Consider the following 18,476-nt stretch of genomic DNA (forward strand, 5'->3'; position numbering starts at 1 on the left):
AAAGGCAGAATACATGTTACACAATCCAGCTCTGTCAGGCGCACTGTGAAATAGCAGATATTTTCAGCCCACTTGGGATGCGGTAGATAAATATTATCCTCATTTCAGAAAACACTTTTCAGGCTTCAGTTCTGGCAGAATAATTTTTAGTTCGTTTCATGGCAGAAGAAAATGGGGGAGGAGGGAGGCAAGAGCCCTTATGGCAAAGTTACCACGTTTGCTAAATCATCTTTCCAAGTTCGTTCCCTTCTCTGGCGAATTGCTTCATGGAAGCTGTGGTTTGGAGGGTTTGCTGCCCTGTTTTTTCTTTAGGTAAACTGCCCTCCTGTGATCCTGTGCAGTCTCTCCTCCAAGAAGCCTGTGTTTTGTGGAGTTTCTGTGAATTTAGTTACATCTGTGATAAACTGTAGCCTTAAATTACAAGATGTGGAAATAGGCAGTGACTTCCTTGGAGAGATGGCATTGTTTTGGTGGAAGGAGGAGAGAGTCAAGTTGTACTTAGGGAAGCCAGTATGCTGTTGGGAGTTAGAGGTCAGGACGTTGGTGCCTTACTCTCTTTTTTCCTTAGATCATGATGCCTGAGTTGGCGTCTCTCAAAATTGCAGCTTGGGAGGAAGGAGGGAAGTTCATTGGTCATCGCGTCATTCCCGTTATTGCAATGCACTCAGGTAAATTTTGTGGAAATCCCTTCAGCTTTTGTGCCCTTGAGACCTATCCATTGGAAGCTGTAAAGAAGATATGAACATCTGCATATTTTGCTACTTCATCTCCATTCCTGTAGGCAGTGGAGCCTTCAAATTCATCCTGTTATAGCCTTGGCTTAATTCTGTAATATGTTCACCACGCCCTTCTGTAAAGAGAGGCTTTGTTTTACCGTTGGAGCGCACAGACAAGAAGGGATAGAGATTGTTAGCTTACCTCTTCTGCTTTCTGTTTTCAGGCTATCACCACGTTTGTCTCCGCAGTGAAAGTAACATGCCGCTCACCATGCCTTCTCTGTTTGTGTACCTGGAAATAAAGGACTACGTTCCTGATGCTTGGGCAGGTAGTATGCGTTGGAATGCGCGCAGGGGGTTGTGCTGGCTTTGTCCAAACTGTGATCCAGCAGCATTTTTCAAGCCCGGTGCTTTCCTGCTGCACTCTTAATTCCTTGTCAGGGCGGGACTTGAGCACATGCCAGAATCCTGTCACACCCTGGCTTTCATCAGAAGAGAGCGGATGCTTGCACTGTAACTGTGACTGGTTCCCAGTATGGGCCGATGCGCACGTACCTGACGTGCAGTGCAGATGTGACTCTGTCTCTCTGGTTTGGAATGGGTCGGTCTCTTTGCTACTTTTATTCAGTGGCAGGAGAGGTTTCCAGGAGCGCAGAGGTGATAACTACCAGGGACTGACAGCAATAGGGTTTTAGGGGGAGCACAGGAGTGTTCCTCTTCCCCGTTTGAAGAGAAGGAGGCTCTTGCTGGTACTGGGACACAGTGATCTTCCTTTAAAAGGGGGATGGTCAACAGCGAGAGATGAATCGGGGAAAGAAGCCCCGCTGGAGGTATTAACAGCAAAACTTCCAGCAATCATGGACAAAGCCATGCAGAATGTAACAGCCACAGATGTTCTTGTGAATACTTCTCATGTTTGCTTTCTCTTCCCCTGTGTTCATACAAATGAACCTTATTCATGGGGGAAGTCCTGTGAAATTGATGGTTTTAACACATATTTGTAAAAAAGACCAGGTTTATGCAGCATTGGACTGGAACTGGAGCAGGGAGCTGTGCAGGTTAGGAAAGTCTTAACCTGGCTTTGGATTTTGGGAGTAGTATGCTCTTTTCGGCTTCACACAGCTGCCCTAAACATCAGTTGTGAGCCATCGCCCCAGAAAGGCACTGAGGTGAAGACGGCCCCCTCCCTTTGTGCTGCCAGGGAGAAGCTTGTTACGAGTAGAGAACAGCAAATACCCTTTCTCCACAATTTTCTGTCCCAGGCCGGGAGGGAAACCAGTAGGCAAGGAAAATCAGAGTACGATGAGTTATTTGATAATCCAAGCAAAGACCTCCTCTTTGTTTCTAGATCTGACTATTGCTCTCTCCAACCCCATTAAGTTCTTCAGTCTGCAAGACAAGAGATCAGTTAAGCTAAAAGACGGCTCGGTGGAGGTAAGTTTTTCCAAGTTCTGTCATTGTCTCTAAAACATGTTGCACGGATTCAGCCTGAAGTAATAGAGCTTTGATTTACCTCTGATCTTTGTTTTAGAGGCTTGGCACACAGAGGAACTTCCCATCTGCTGAAACTAACGGGATACCAGACTCCACTGGGAATTTCAGCACTCCTCTTTCTAATGGGCCTGCAGGTAAAGCTGTGGAGGTGGGGTGAGCTAAAAGTAGAAGGGAAAGCCTGTACACTCAAAAGGCTGGAAAGAGACAGTGCTGGAGGGCGAAGATCCTTGGTAATGGGGTCAGAACCTCTCAGGCCAAGTCACCAACTTGAGTTCTGGTGCTTGTCATTAACGGCAAAAGTTGTAGGTATCCCCTGACTCTTGGGCTGGAGTGAGTGGGACGTGCGTACTGCTTTTACTCCACAACAGAAAAGTAATCTCGGGTGGCTACGGAGAATACCAGGAAACAAGCTGAAGGCCCAACTGGCGTGAACATCGGCTTTCCCCTCCAAGGCAGGGCTAACGTATCGGGGTGGTACTGCTGGTCCCTGTGCCATCGTGCACGTATGCTGAGGACTCTGAGAGAGGACCTCAGTTCTCCAGGTTCAGCAGAGAGTTCCCTGGGAGATAACTACATTTAGAGGGAACCACTGGCCCGGGAAGAAGTGGCCTGTGGCAGAGATGCAGCCTTTCATCTTAAGTGTGAAATTGATTTTGAGCAAAGACATGATAATTCTGGATATTTCTGAGACAAAGGCTTTAAGATCTGGCTTGGTTTTATCCCGTAATACCTCACTGCTCTTCACCTCTTTGTTGTTCTTTTCAAGGGTCTTTTTCTGTAGATTACTGTTGATTTCTGACATTTTAAGTATGTTTAGATCCCCCTGAAAACTCTCTTATCTTGTGAAACCGCACTTGTACCAGAGTCCGGTTGTATAGTACTTTGGAGCTTTAGAGATTAGTAATTTTATTCGTCAGCTCAGATGAACACCAGCCTCTTTCTAAGATCCATTACAAGTTCAGAGTGAACAGATCCCACATCTGGCATTCTGCAAAAGTGGGAATGGAGCACAGTCCTGTGTTTTGACCACCGGATTAAATGGGGACCCATTAACATAACAAGGGCAAAATCTACTGAACTCTGACCAGTCAGATGAGTTGGAAAAAAGTTATGGATTTGCTTTAATAGAAATCAAAAGACAAAGTCAGCGTTTATTACTAGGTTTAAAGAAGTCTAGCAGAGAAAGATCTTCCTAACAGTATGTTTGTTCCTTTCGTACTGGCACCTTCTTGGCCTTGCAAAACAAGATAGGCAACAACCATTAAAGGTGTAGTATTGGTGAAAGTGCCAGAAGGAATGTTCCTCAAACATTCTAATCCAAACTAATTGATAGAGTAATTGCAGGTTAGGTAAGAACATGTGCCCTACCGTACACTTAGATTACCTCATTCTGTTCTATTCTATTTTACAGTAATTGACAGCTAATCAGTATTTCTTCCATATTAACTGGATCAATGTGATTAGTGTCCTTTCAAATATGTTGGTATCAAAACAATCAGTTTTCTCAAACTTCAGACCAGAACATCCTTCTCACCTAATCAAAACAAGTTTACATGTGCCAAATCATCGCTAGCAACATTCAGCTAATACAAAGCAAATGCCCTTTTTCTCAGGCCAGGCAGAGAATCCTGTTCCCTTTCTGCTGTGCTTGTTAACAAAGTTCCCAAGCACTTAAGCATCTCAGCAGCTTAATTAATTCCTTTGTATTCACACCACCATCCTTCGTGTGGCCCATGTTCTTGATGAGCTCTCCACTGTCTGTTTTCAACCCAAAGATCCAAGGCAGAGCATAAACAGGAACCTCTTTTGTGATTTCAGGAGCAGCGGCATTCCCCAAGGACGAAAATGTGATAGAAGTGACGCAGATTGCAGGTAACTCCTCTCGTGCTGTTCACATCTTGCGTTCCCTCTCTGCCCAGGTTCTGACTGGGATAGAGATGAAGCCTGTTTGCAAATTACAAAAGACCTGACCCAAGCCTGCCTGTTGTAGCCAGCACTAAAGACAGGCCACATGGATCTTTGGGCTCAGGGACCTGGTTTCTCTGCCTGTGTCACCATTTGCCCATTTTGACAACTGCCGTGGTGTGTGGTGAGCTCTCAGGCTGGGATTGAGCTCACAGCAGGTCTCAAAAGAGGCTTGAAGTTGCCGTGGTCCATGCCTTACGCAAGCTGGGCCACTGTCATCTGCACAGGTAGGTCAGGAGAGCGTTGGGCTGCTCCAGCTTTAGCCCTCTGAGGCCACGGCTGCAGCAACACTGCAGCAAGGCAGCTTTACAGCAAGGTAGGAGGCTGGGGCTGTCACACGAGTTCTGCTCTGGCCAGGTTCGATGGTTCCTTTACCCTGACTAAAGCAGAGGTAATGTGGCCGCAGGGAGTCTTCAGCACGCGGGCACCCTCTGTAATAATGTATTGTTCACCTGCTTTTCTGTGTCTTAATGCAGTGTGATACAAATCGATACAAAACACTAATAACCAGCGTGCCTAATTGGGCCACAGAACCGAACTGAGGGCACAAGAGTAAACCTGTTGCGCTCAGGACATGTTGCCAAATAAGTTTTGTTTTTAAAAGTTATTCCTGAAGAAAAATGTTCCCCTGGACAGAGCTATGATTACATTAAATATGTACTCTGGTAAGAGGCACCACATGATATGGAAGCGTAGTGGGCTCTGGTTTCAGACTCTGGACTTGTTGACCGAGACTTGCATTTAAGCCGTACCCTTGAGTTTCCTCAATGCGAGCCTTTTAGAAGGAGCTGACCCCGCGCAGCACAGCATTGCATTGCAGACACACCCAGAAGTTCTGTTAATTTTTACACATTCCAAGCCAAAAAAGTTACTTCCCCTGAGAAGATAACTGCCTGTGGCCTTTCTGCCACAGATAACCACATCTGACTGACTTGCTCCTGCCAGATAACAAGTTCTTCAACAGTTCACAGGCATCCTTCCCCTCTCATTTTCAGCTGCCTCAAAAGCCCTTTCATTTCTTCCTCACAACTGAAGAAATGCCAGGCATTAGAACTGGAAGGGATGAAAGCACCTGTCATTGTAACTCAGTTTTGCAAAAAAATCTGTAATGAAATAACAACGCTTTTCCCTTATAATTAGAGCTGCCAACTAGCTTACCAATTGCGCTATCTTTGGGATACTTAGAATTGTGGACAAGGGTGCAAGGCACAAGACGGACAGACTGGCACATAACCACCAGTGTGTTCCTCTGGCCAAAATACCGAAAGGCAGCAGTTCTTCTGGCCATCCCCATGCCACACATCCACCAGATGGTGAACTGAGCTGCCGGTAATGCTGAAAAGAGGGAGGAAAAACTGAATGAAGGCAGTGCTGAAAAAATGTGTCTGACCCCAGAAGGCATCACAGGAGGTTGAGAAATGCTGGGTGAGAGAAAACAGCTTCTCGTTATTTTGTATTTTAGAGCCTCAGACAGCCAGCCTCACAGAACTGCAGCAGATGAAGCTCTTTCTGAAGCTGCTGAAGAAGCAGGAGAAGGAACTGAGGGAGCTGGAGCGGAAAGGAAGTAAACGGAGGGAGGAGCTGCTGCAGAAATATTCTGTACTCTTTTCGGAGTCTGTCTGCTATGGAGGCAAGAAAAGGATGATGCACGCTAGGAAGACCCAGAAGAAGAGGTAAATACAGCCCAGGGTCTCCAGCGAGGCCTGGCCCGTGGGTCACCTCCCCAGCGCAAAGCAGAGGGATCCCTGTGAGAAACATGGGCTCCCCTTCTCTGAAGGAAGCATGGAGCGGTGCGGGCATCCACGTCTCCCTGGGTTTACAGAGTGTCAGATGGTCCCGCTGTGAGGGGTGGGTAGGAGGGTCAGGATTTATCGGCATCTCTAGAAGCAGCACAGCTGCTGTATCTGTTCTGCAGGAGTTTGACAACAGGTGATGTTGGTACATGTGCAAATCCTGTAGAAATGGCAGAAAGCCTTGATAGCCGAGTTTTGGAACTGAGAGAGAGGCTGGAGATGGACCTCATCCAACTGGGGGAGGAACACCATGATGGGATTCGAAGAAAGAAAGAGCAGCACGCCACAGAGGTAAGGACTGCAAGTGTCAACAGAAAATTTAGCCTAGGAGAGCCCCTGGCAAGGACAGCCTGAAAAACCAAGTTCTTCACTAAACCGTGAGCTTGGAAACGTGGCCACAGGGCAGAAAACGTGCCTCAGAGCAATCGCCAGGTCCATGCAAGATAATTAAGAATGTGGACAGTGATGCTTATTTGTTAGAAGCTATAAAAATCCAGCAGAAACATTTTTAAAGGTCTGCAATTTGAAAAAACTTGAGACGCACTGCCCTGGAGCACATCAGGCTCCATCTGCTTAAACTCTTCTGGTAGCTTAGCTCGGGGTTAACGTGGCAGTGGTTGGCTTCACAGGCTGCCAGGTGCCAGCTCTCTAGGAGCAGGGGTACGTGAGGCTGCACCACGCTTCTCACGGCTCCCCGCTCGGTGCTGTACCGTCAGAGCTAGGGTGACACGCAGGTACATGGAAGCCCTGCAGGTTCACCAGTGGCAACCCTCAGAGCATTGCAGATGCGCCGCAGGGGCAGCCACGTTCGCCGCTGTCATCAACCAGGACAGGTGATGCGTGGGAACAGAGCAGCCACTGCCACATCTATGCTAATAAAATGAAAGCCTTGTGAGGGACAGTACTCCTAGGACCGCCCCGTAGCACCGACAGCAGGGCTGGATCTCTTTCCTCTTAAAATCTGGAAAGTGTTTTGCTGTTTGACTTAGTAGAAGACAAAGTAAGGTGTCGCCGGTGAGTCCTGCAAGTGCATCGGTGTTTCCCACACCCTCAGGCCCCCTCACCTTAAGCAGACGCCAGCAAGAGACACAGTAATGCCTGGAGACAAAGTGCAGTCCACGAGATGGTGATGATAAATATGGCACACGCCATCTGTTCCAATGAAAGGGGGATGATTCCAGGATTTGGAGGCCTTTTCCTATCATTATTTTCCAAAGTGGTTTGCATGATATGACTTAAATCTTAGGTTCCCTGGTGCACTTCGGCTTGACAAGCACCTTGCAAGCTGTCTACAAGACTGGCTGGTCTAGCCTATACCAACCCTGAGGGAAAAAAAACCTGCCTCGAGAACTAGCTTACCTGGAAATCATGCTTATCACCAGAGAGAGAAGCCAAAGGAATAAAACATCCTTGTCTCACAACTCTGTCAAAGACTGTGAGATTTAGTAGGCAAGGCTACAAAAAGGAAATAAAAACCTTGAGTTCTCACTGCACAGCACGTAGCCCAGCAGCCAGGGCCTTTCCTTTCAGGCTGTCTCTCAGCAGGCAGCCGTGCAGGCAGGTCTCGCGGCACTGACACCCTGCCAGGAGTTTCCCATCCTCTTGCTATGCCCTGTTGTTCAGACGGTAAGCTCTACTGCTGTTTCCCACCTCCTCACAAGTACAGTGAATCTGTGCTGCCTCCTGCACAAAGAGATAGCAAGCTGTCCATAAAGGTAGCCAAGAGGTGAGTGGCATGGCTCACGGAGCAGCCTTGGGAGCCTTGGTCGGATCCGTGCGCACATCCGCACTCGCTGTTGGGGTGCACGGTTTGCACAAAGCCTCGTGGATGAGCTGGCCCCTGGAATTCAGTGCAGGGAGGGATAAAGCTGAATCTGGTGGTAATTAGATACGGACGGTGTGCTGAGTCTCATCTTGCTTTGTTTGGTTTTGATCTTGTTTTCATCCCTTGAACAGCAAGTTACCAAGATAATAGAGCTAGCCAGAGAGAAGCAGACAGCTGAGCTGAAGGCACTGAAGGAGTCATCAGAAAGGTAAGCGTAGTATTTGAATAACAAAGTAATAATGCATAGCGCTTGGCTGGGGTAGCGTTTTCTGCTCGATCTCCAAGCGCTGTACTACAGACTGTGAGTGAATACAGAAGCATTTCTTTTACTTTGGTGAGAAAGTGAGGCCCAGCGGTGTGACACGGGGCGGTGGAGGGAAAACAGCTCTTGCCTTGTGATCTGCAGAAGAGCGTTCCTGCCACGAGGCACCAAACAGGCTACTAGCCTTCAAGCTGCAGCGAGTAGCCTTGAGTGACTAATTCGGAAAGACAGGAAATAAGACTGCTGGTCACTGGATGTCATCTCTCGCTGCTGCAGTCAGTACATCACATAATCCCTCCCAGGGACTGATCAGCTCCGTCTTCTAAGTGGATTGAGCATCTTGTCTCCAGTACTTAAATAAACTGGCAGAATCAACTCACCCATTTCTAGCCAGGCATTTATCCATTTGTTCTTCCAATAACATTGTCCTGAAGCTAAAATCCTCGCTCATTCCTCCTTCCCATTAAATCCTCTCTCAGCCTTTAGTTGCTAAGTCAGGCAAAACTTCCTCTTTTCGTGCCCTCCATCCAGACAGGTTCTCTGTTTCTCTCAGCTGTTCAGCATACTCGGACAAGACTAAGAAAAACAGGTTGAGTAGCTAGGTAATGGTTTGCTAACAATGCGATGTCATTTAGTACGGTCACATCTACAGCTGGCTGTGAGGAGCTCCAGAAAGATTTAAAGATCTCAAGCAACAGGCAATAAAATGGCAGTTATGTTCAGTATGAATAAATACAAAATAATGTGAATGGAAAAAACCCAACCGTAGCTCGTCTGTACACAGGGCTGAGCTATTGTCACTCGGGAAAGAGATCTTCAAGTGCTGTGGATACTTCTCTCAAACAGCTCGTCATTCACAGCTCTGCAGTGGCCAAAGTGGCAAATAGAATTTTCGGAATTGCATGGAAAAAAAAAAGATTCAGTCAGCGTTATGCCACTAGATCTGTCTCCACAGTGCAGTCACCTTTTCAGTATGCCATCTTGAACAAGAAGCTTTGAAAGAGCAAGAAGGGGGTGGCAAGGGTAGTCAGCAGTGAGGAGCAAGTTCTGCACAAAACGACATTAAATAGGACTCAGCTTGGAGAGCAGATGATTGAGGGGGATGTGACAGAAGTGTGTAAAATCATGAATGGTATGGAGAAGAAGAATAGGGAAGCGATTACTCACTGTTTCTCATAAGAGAAGAACTGTGGGGCACCCAGTGAAGTTCTCAGGGAGTACTTCTGTCACACAGCATATAAATGGAGTTCTTTTCCTCTCAGGGCAAGGAGCTATGAAGTCCAAAAGTAGAGCTAAACTCCAAGGCATGAGACATTCATGGGAGATACATGCATAGAAGCTGGAGGACAGACTGGAAACCGGGAAGGTGGAGGAGGGAAAGATCGCCCTACGCTTGTTCTCTTTCTTACCCCTCTCGTAAGCGTACGCTGCTTCCACTGCGGGGGCAGGACAGCAGACCGAGGGGCCGCAACCCGACAGCCGTTCTTGCGTCCCCCTTAGCAGCTGTCCTGCTGTATCATTTTGTACGTGAGGGCCAAGGCGGGTACTGGTGGTGCGTCAGCAGCCTCTCATGCCCTGACGCTCACGCCTGCCTCCCTCGGTCTTGCCACGTTCTCTGGCCTCAGCTAGCGTTTTTGATGGCCACCCACGCCTCAGTCAGGGGCACAGATCTTAGGTCTTCTGGGGTTTGTTCTTTTCGTCTTTCCTACTGGTTGATCAAATGCCTTTTAAGCGTTTCTGGTTTCCATAGTTTATGTGCCTTTCTGCTTGCTTCAAGTCGTCTTCTTAGGTCTGCTATACAGACGTGTAGTTCCTTCTTTTCTTTGTTTTCTTTTTTTTCCCCTTTTCTTTTGTTTCCTTTTTTTCTTTCTTCTTTTTTTCTTTTTTTTTTTTTTTTAAATTTAGCAGTGTAAGTACTTTCAGCAAGTCTCCTGCTGCTCAAGAGGAACCCAAGGTAGGTGTACAATAGAGCCTAATTATATAACGTGTTTTCTCCTATCCCTTTGTTATGACTCCTTTAAAAAAAAGAAGAAAAAGTTACAGGACTTAAAATATTCCTAAGACTTAGGGCTTTCTGCTGCACAATCACTCAAACTGCTTTTCTGGACAGTAGAGCACTCCAGAGAGCAAATGCAGAGGGCTGCTTCAGTCTCTCACAGCGCTCTTCTCTCTCCACAGCAATATTAAAAACATTAAGAAGAAGCTGGAGGCAAAGAGAGTGGACCGAATCCAAGCCATGATGAGGAATACTAGCGACAAGGCCGCTCAGGAGAGGTACTGGGGTAGATGTAGCTGGGCTTTGTCTGTGCGGAACACTAGCTGTGCTGCTCCGGGCAGGGAACAGCGCTACAGTCTCTGTCACCAACATGGGAACTTTTTAAAACGGGCAGACAGGCAGAGCTGCAGGGCCAGGGAAGGTGTGCTGGCCTGCCCGCACCCCTGCCTTAGCATTTTTTCTCCGTTGCATTCCAGTACACAGGCAGCGAAGCCAAACGTCTGCTCCCTAGCTGCAGTGATAACGTCATTCCCGCAGTCACTGCGGACAGCGGCTGCCGGAGCTTTCTCCAAAGGCTTCATTTTTTGTGTAAAGCAGCCAGCAAGATCGGTTTCCCTTACTGGACTTCTGAGTAGCCGGAGAGGAGCAGTGCCTTAGAAACACCCCCTGCCCTGCCGCAGGGAGTAGGAGCTGATATGGAAATGCAGGGGGAGGTCGTTACAGGTGGAGAAATTGTAGGTGGAGAATTGTACCTTGAAGCCTTGCCTCCCATGCACCCGTCTCTTTGGCTCTCTTATGTGACACGTAAGCGTCTCGCTGACGTGACGACGCACCTTCCAGTCACTTCAGCTGAAGCCTAAGAGCGCTTCCAAATACTGCCTGCCTGCCCCATGCCTTGGTGGGAACTTCTCCCCCCTAGCAGCAAGGCAGGTCTTCCCCAGCCTCTCTAGACTCTGCTTGTGATCAGGTTGTGTTTAGGCACAGAATGGCTGCAGCCTTCCTTCCCCTTCGCAGTTACAAAAATAATGTTCTGCTACTGAGCCTGTGTGTTCAAGCCCTGCACGATACGAAGCAGCTGTAACAGCTTCACGCGTTCGAGGGTACAGAAGGGGGTACGCTGCCTCCTTTGCTTCCGGCTCCTAGCAAGGTCCTTTTGCTGGCTGTTAAGCTGGAAAAAATTAGAATTTTGCATCCAAGTATTTGGCTTATGTCTCAGTCAAATTTGAATGGTGCTTTATTCGCCTTTCCTAAAATTACAGCAACCCCTCCACGTGGGAGGACACGGTGAGAATATAACACACCTGTCTTTCTGTGGGGGCACCAGCAGTCCTGTCTTACTGTGTGGCACTTGATCAGAATTGATAAACAGGTTTTATATAAAGATAACAGATGGATTACAGGTTTTTATACATTTCCTTTCTTTAAAGGTTGAAGAAAGAAATTAATAACTCTCACATTCAGGAAGTGGTGCAAACAATCAAACGGGTAAGTAAGTTCTCCTGTGACAGTCTGCCACAGCATCTCTGTTTTCTGCGAAGTGGGGGTGTCTCTCAGACAGAGTGCGAGTTCTCTCGGGCATTTAAATCCCATTAAATTGCTGCTGCGTCGAGGACTCTGAGCGTGTAATTCAGACAGCCAAAGTGCAGCTGAAGGCAGCTACTGCCCTCGCTAAAGTAGCGCAGGTCCATAAGGGTCCGTAGTCGGTCCTCCCGCCCGGTCAGAGACGCAGCGCAAACCGAGCTGCCAGGATATTTTGCATTTCTAATTCCAGGATTTTTCTGAAGCACAACTAATAAGCAGTGTAACCCCGCATCTATTTAACAACGTGCAAAATTTTGCAGAAGGAGAGGAGACCTGAAGGATCTCGCCTTTGCCCTTCAGAGACCCCTCCCCTCGCTGAGCAGACCCTGCGTGCGTGCGTGTGCGCACGTGCTCACGCGTGCGCCCGCTCTGGCCATGCTTCCCTAGCGCTGGAGTTCAGAGTCTCCAGTACGGCACAAGTAACTCGGAGCCAGCAGCAATTGTTCAGACTGGGGAAGGAGGGGGATACTGTGGCGTGTGCCCTATCACTCTCTGTCTTCCTGTTACAAGCGTGGGATGGCTAAAGCATTTGTTTATAAAAACTTAAGTTTGAGTGTTTTTTTAATTTGTTCTTTTTAAAGGTGACAGAAAAGACAGCCAGGTATCAGCAGAAACTGGAAGAGAAGCAGGCAGATAATCTGAGAACAATCAAGGAGAAAGAAAGCCAGGTAAAGGCAAAGATGAAGCTGAGGGTCAGTGCTGTTACTCAGTACAGTAAATCCAAAATACTAGAGGGGAGCAGTCTTCCTCGCGCATTCTTTAATTAATGCTACACTCGGCCTCCACGCACACACTTCAGCCACCCACTCCTCGGTACGCTGAGAAAATGAATGACTTAGAAGGTGGTTCTGCAGGAGCCTACACAGATCTAAGTCAGAGGTGCTGCACTCCTACACGCCCAGTGCCAGCACTAGCATTCATCTAACCGTACGTACAAAACCCCCCTAAATTTAAAGTGTGATGGAAGTGCATCTTGAGAAGAGATGAGTCTCATCCCTTGAGCTCCTCAAACTCTCAAAACACACAAAAGGCCTTCATACTCTTTCAAGGTTGATGTGCAGTGAACATGCAGTCTCAATTCCTCAAACTGTGGCGCAAATCAGAATAATGTAAATCAGCAAACCTCCCCGCTTTCATCTTCAGGGAAGGCAGAGATGGCCTGGGGGAGGGAGACAAGTCATTCAGTATAGGCTTGAGACCAAAATTATGAAGAGCTAACATCTCATCATATCGGTCTCTCTCAGAGCAGGTTTTTACACCATTCTCAGCCTGACGTCTGCTTAGCTTGTGTTTGGAGAATGATTTGAGGTCTTTGTTTGCAGCTGCAGCAGGAGGCACTGGCAGAGTATGAGGAGAAATTGAAAAGTCTGAATATCGAGGTGCAGGAGATGGTGAAGAACTTCGCAAAAGCAGGCTTTCCTGGAGAGCCAGAGATTCAGAAGGAAGTAGTTCAGAGCATTCCTGAGGGAGAAGGCGGCTCTACAGAACAACTGGAAGAAAAGATCCCAGTGGCAGAGGTCTCGAGGCTTACAATAGCCATGGCTGAGCCCCCAGGAGCTGAAACAGATGTCGAGACTGAAGAAAGCATATTTTGAGAGATGCTTCCCTTTCAGGAAGGTTTATGGAGGTACATAGTGAAGTTAAAGACCAGCTTGGCAAACTACTACTATCCCTTTCCACTCTGGGGGACTCCTGAAATCCTTCAGGAATTTATTACTTTATTATCCCAGATATTGGAAGTAGTCTGAAGAGATCACCCTTCAGAGAGTGCTTCGCTCTCTTTGTCTTCCACAGCCTTAGCGCTAAGGTATTTAAGCAGCGCGAAAGGGCCTGTGGCTGAAGACAAGCTAGTTGTTGGCATTTACAGCAGCATCTACATTCATGTTTTAGTCTAGATTCAGACAGACTTCAGTTTTTAGAGTAAGTTCCCGCATCATAAGTCACATGCATCTCTCCACGTCAGCGTGGTCTCAGAGCTAGAGCCCTTTGAACAAAGTCTACACGACAGACACTCTCCAGTAGCCCAGTAATATGCTCCAACCAGCTGAGAGCTAGCCCGGAATAAAGCCTCCTGAAATACATCTCAGTGTGGGTGGCAGGTGCTCAGCAAAAACTGTTGTCTTCTACAGCGCCATTTTTCTCTGGCAACACTACTGCTAATGTAGACACCGCCTCTGTTAACAGGAGGAAAGGTCAGTTCGGTAGAACCTCACACCAGTCTCTGTCAGCGTACCGCTTCCTTGCACAACCAGTGTTGGCTTTTTAATTGGTGCATCCCCCCGTCAGATCAGGGCAGTTTTCAGTACAGTGGCGTCCACACAACACCCACCAGCGTTTCCTTCTGTGGGAATGTGCATTGCCAGCAGTGTAGCTTTCCTTCTTTCCAACCCCCCCTTATTCCCAGGGGCTGATTCTCATGCCTAATTCTAACTTTGACTCTCACAGGCCTTCAGGCAAGTTCTCAGATCTGGATCCATATCTCCTGAAGATGCTGCCAGTCTTGAGCAGGCTCTTTGGGCAATTATAAGGCATGCTCTGAGGAGTCTAAGAGCCTCCTCATCTGTTCCAGCTACCACAACAACATTTGCAGAGTTCTCATCTACAGCAATTTGACATTTCTAGAGCTTCACTGAAACTTTTTCTCCTGAAGCTAAATCAGTTCCATGTTATGGGCTTCGGATAACAACAGTTAGTTAACAAAATTTCTGAAGTGTTTGAAAATAATTTTGTTGCTCAAATAAAGAGCCAGGCAGTTATATTGCCCGTAAAATTCCCAGAATCAGAAGCTGAGTGTGGCTCACAAGAAAGCACACTGAATTATCCATTCAGGTAGCAGAAGGCAGTCCTCTGGAGCTTCTCTGACATGCTGCCATCCCAGTGAATGGCAACAGGGGGCTCAGCAGCGATCTATAGAATCTGGTCCTTGCTGCTGGGAAAACCACGCTCCTCAAATAGCCGTGTTCGTTAGGGCCTTGGGGGAACTACACCTACTCTCTTCCCTCAAAGCTTTGCTCACTTCCCATTTCTCCGTGCCGTATGTCCACCTGTACCTAACAGCAGTCCCCCCTTTGGTGACGTGACAGAGAAGTCTCATTCCACTGCCTAACTCTCATGAAAAGTGCCTGGCCATAGGACTTCAAAGGGCAAATGGCCCTCAGCCTCTTCTAGCCCTAGCACGTACCTGCTGCTGTCTCTCTTCCCTAACCCAAAACCTTCCAGCAGAACACACTGCGAGGGCCAGTTTCCCCCCCATCTTGGTCTTGTCTTGCAACAGAAAAAGGGTTGGTTTCTCTGAGCCATCTTCACGCTTTCGCTTTCTAGGACGGCAAAGCCTTATTTTGTGAATGCAGAACTTGCATCAGTGCCCCCTGCCCACACGCACTTTCTCTCACCTGTTTTACGACCTTGTGCACTGAACAGCTTTGACGCAGCAAGCGCGCACTCATCCAGAAGGAAGGAACTGGAAACATACGGTCCAACTCTTTTCCTAGCACCATTTAAGACAGACTTTGCTTATGGAGCCTAAAAAAGCAGGAAATAGCAATAATTGAGTACAGAGCAGCCGCATCCCAGCCTTCCTCGTATCGCATCCCGAAATAACATGAGCCCAAGAGCTGGAGTTTGGCTGCTGAAGTATCCTTGCACCAGGTCACAGGGACCCTGCGAAAGTGGTCACCACGGGGGTGGGGACGGGGACGCTGACCTGACACCCCCCAAATAAAGGTCACCCCTCTCCAGTCATACATCAGGAAATAGCAGGACTTAATTAAAAGCGGTGAAAGAAGGTACACATAGGGATCCAAAAGGCAACGGGAACTGCAACTATTTTATTACAAATGCTTATCCTAGAGATAAGATCGTGTAGGTCAAATCTTCCAAATTGTTCAAGGAAGCAACAAAAAACCAACAGAAAACCCCCTAAACACTGCTAAAGAGAAATGGGGGGGACGGGACCCCCGAGCCCCAACCTGCCATTGAGCAGATCTGTGACTACCGCAAGTCTTGGCAGCAGCAGCCTCGAGAGCCTCGCGCTGACGAAACCCTCGCTGCATTTATTTGGCCATTTGAGCCCCCTTTGTTGCTACCACACAGCCGCAGAGGGTGGAGTGCCTTTAAACCCAGCCGTGGGAGAGAAACGGGCGAGACTGTGGTCTGAAAAGGAGCTTCTTCCATCCTCTTGTTGTTAAAATCTTTGCCCTTAATTTGAGACAATACCAGGCGAGATGTGCTCCTGACTGGAACAACAGTCTCTCTCCTCTCCCTAAAATTTCAAGTGCCACGCTGCAGCGTAAGCTAATAAAGTCCCCACTCACCCCTCGACTTGTTCTTCAGGTTTGTGTCTTTCCTGGGAAAGTGAGCTCAGTCACGGCAAACCTACGGCGTGCAGCGGTTGCCATACAAGAACAGTTACACCTAGAGACTGCATTGATCAAACGCATCATGAAGTGCTGCTATTAAAAAAAAAAAAAACAACAAAAAACAACAAAAAAACCCAAAACCCAACACAACAACAAACAGCTCAAGTAGGTAGGAGAGACAAGATGTTCCAAGCCTGGTCTGACATCCAAGACAAGACCATACCTCCCCTGCGGTGTTAATACAACACTGGAATTGTTTATTGTAAATTTACAACTTATTTATTTTCTAAAAAAAATAAAACATTGCATTTCTTAAAAAATTGGATCACCTTTTTTTTTTTAATTGCCGTTAGTGGATATGGGAGCAAGCCCCAACTGTGGCGCAGTGTACGCACATGCTAACAGAGACATCAGGTGCCCGGAGTTTTCTGCCATCTGTGCTCCTGGTTCCCAAATTCAACTTTTTCAGTTATTAAACAGGCAGTGAGGGTTGGAGGGGTTTTTAAACGTATCTTTCTCACACACATTCTCCTCTGCACTTGTTCATTCCATTCCTTCTTGTACTTAGTAACCAAACCTAGCAAAGCAAATACTCACAGTCCAAATACTGCTCCTGATGCCCATGCTGCTACAGGCGCCCTTGCCTCACTCTAACACGGCAGCCTCCTCCTCCTCCTCCTCCTCCTCCTCCTCCTCCTCCTCCTCCTGCAAGCACGGGACAGAAGAGCGCTTCAACAGGAGTCAGAACTACTCTGGTGAGTTGGCGCAGTCCTAGTTCCGACTGGCAAAGGGACTCCCCGGGGACAGCAGGGTCCTTCGCAGGCACGCCAGGACACCGCCACCGTGTCTTACGCTTGCAGCTGGTTCTCTCCCACCCCATGGCAATGCTCGCGCTCGCAGCAGAACCCCGCGGCCGCTCGCTGGCTCTGAGCGCCGGCAGGAGCCGCTCCCGGGCCGGGCCGGGCTTGGTGCAGAACCCGCTCTGCCGTGGGCAGCAACAGAGTCGCAAAACTCTGGCCCAGCAACGCCCGGGTACCACAACGTGAGCTGGGTTCCCTTCCTGGCTCGTCCCGAGGGCTGGCTGGGCTCCTCCAGCGGTACGGTGGAGCTCTGGCGTGGACAGATGCTATTAATGGCCATTTCCTTCTGCTGAGAGCAGTTGCCTTCGCTGGTCCAGGACTGAAGCTTTATTTCAGGAAGCAGTAAAATATTACTCCAGTTAGTTAGCTCAATTTTGTGGGTTGACAGAACAGCCTCCATCCCTGAAGTCTCACTCACGCTGTGAAGTTTGAGGGCCTTCAAAAAAAGGTAACAAACATCACAGCAAGGTGGAACTGCAGCCGGGAAGCAGTTTAATAGTCTGACTTAAACCAGCTCGCAGCGTCGGCAGCTCCAAGCTGCAGCCCATGGTCATTAGCCCCCTGCTTTCCACGCTGGGGCTCCAGCGGAGATCAAGGATGGTGTCAGAAATGGGATCAGCATAAGGGGAGCGGCTGCTTTCCCGTACGAGCACAGAGCAGAGCCACAGCGATCCTAGCAGCGAGGAAAGATGCAAACGGAGAAACACACCCAAAACCCCACCCAGAAACACTGGCCCTGTGCGGGGCTCCCCAGTCACTGCCAAGCACCCGCTATCTCCAGCCGTTAGCCACAGTCAGTCTGCACTCCTCAGCCCACAGGGGGGGCCGCGGTTACGCCCCTGGGTCCAGCCACGCACGGATGCAACCAGGAAAGCACGGACCGGCCCTTAGGTACACACAAACTTCCCATCCGCATAGATCATCACCCACAACACTCGCTGTTTTACAGCCTGAGACTGCTGGTAACGAAAGCGGTTCGGAGCTGCTTGTAACTATTTCTAGGGGCACAGCAGCCACCACTGCTCCGTACGTCATTCCGTGGCACGTATTGCTCGCCACAGACTGCGCTCTTTGGTGCTCATCCCACCCTTCTGCCGCACACTCGACAGCCAGCGCAGCAGAAGCACAGCCTTCATGCTGGCTGGGCGGGGGGTTGTTGCCAGCGTCAGCCACCCAGTCCACGCTGGCCCCCCAAAGCCCCTCCAGAGAAGTGTTTAAGCTTATTTTAAAGGACAATTCGTCCCATTTCTCTCCGGAGGGAACTCGGATGCCTAGCTCAGACCAAAAGGTGGACATGGGGTGCCCCCCGCTCCACGCACGCTGCCAAAGCAGCAGGGGTTACTTTTTCCCTGCAAGCTCTGGCAGTGAATGAACCCAACAGAATAAACCCCCGGCACAGAGCCGGACGTGTAAAGCCAGGGCAGCGCCGCAGGGCCTGAGTCAGTGGAAGTTTTCGCTCCTCTCTCCCCTGCCACCACCACCTACAAAGGCCTGTGAGCATTTTGAGGTCAGTACAGCAGGCCGAACCCGGTACTCTCCTTTTCTAACCTTTTTAGCTCCTTTTGCCATCATCTCCAAGCAGAGCATCAGTTCTCTGACAGCCTCTGAACAACTTACGTTGGTTGG

General features: G+C 48.6%; 1 protein-coding gene across 7 annotated transcripts in view; it reads left to right on the forward strand.

Moving 5' to 3' along the window:
* PLCB2 (phospholipase C beta 2) overlaps positions 1–16,291 on the forward strand; it is a 63,303-nt gene extending 47,012 nt beyond the window's left edge. For 5 of the 7 annotated variants that reach the window (XM_087740034.1, XM_087740026.1, XM_087739995.1 and 2 more), the window contains 12 exons: positions 569–668; positions 941–1,045; positions 2,065–2,150; positions 2,248–2,344; positions 4,029–4,082; positions 5,638–5,848; positions 6,091–6,259; positions 7,925–8,001; positions 10,234–10,329; positions 11,479–11,536; positions 12,214–12,300; positions 12,955–16,291. In XM_087740034.1, the coding sequence (XP_087596160.1) occupies positions 569–668; positions 941–1,045; positions 2,065–2,150; positions 2,248–2,344; positions 4,029–4,082; positions 5,638–5,848; positions 6,091–6,259; positions 7,925–8,001; positions 10,234–10,329; positions 11,479–11,536; positions 12,214–12,300; positions 12,955–13,227 (1,413 nt within the window). In that variant the 3' untranslated portion in view covers positions 13,228–16,291. The remainder of the gene's footprint in view (positions 1–568; positions 669–940; positions 1,046–2,064; positions 2,151–2,247; positions 2,345–4,028; positions 4,083–5,637; positions 5,849–6,090; positions 6,260–7,924; positions 8,002–10,233; positions 10,330–11,478; positions 11,537–12,213; positions 12,301–12,954) is intronic. The other 2 variants (XM_087740001.1, XM_087740012.1) reach the window with 2 other exon arrangements.
* Positions 16,292–18,476: the final 2,185 nt, after the last annotated feature.

This window comes from Nipponia nippon, unplaced genomic scaffold (genome assembly GCF_047370975.1).
Source record: "Nipponia nippon isolate SJK-2023a ecotype South Korea unplaced genomic scaffold, ASM4737097v1 scaffold_10, whole genome shotgun sequence".
NCBI lineage: Eukaryota > Metazoa > Chordata > Aves > Pelecaniformes > Threskiornithidae > Nipponia > Nipponia nippon.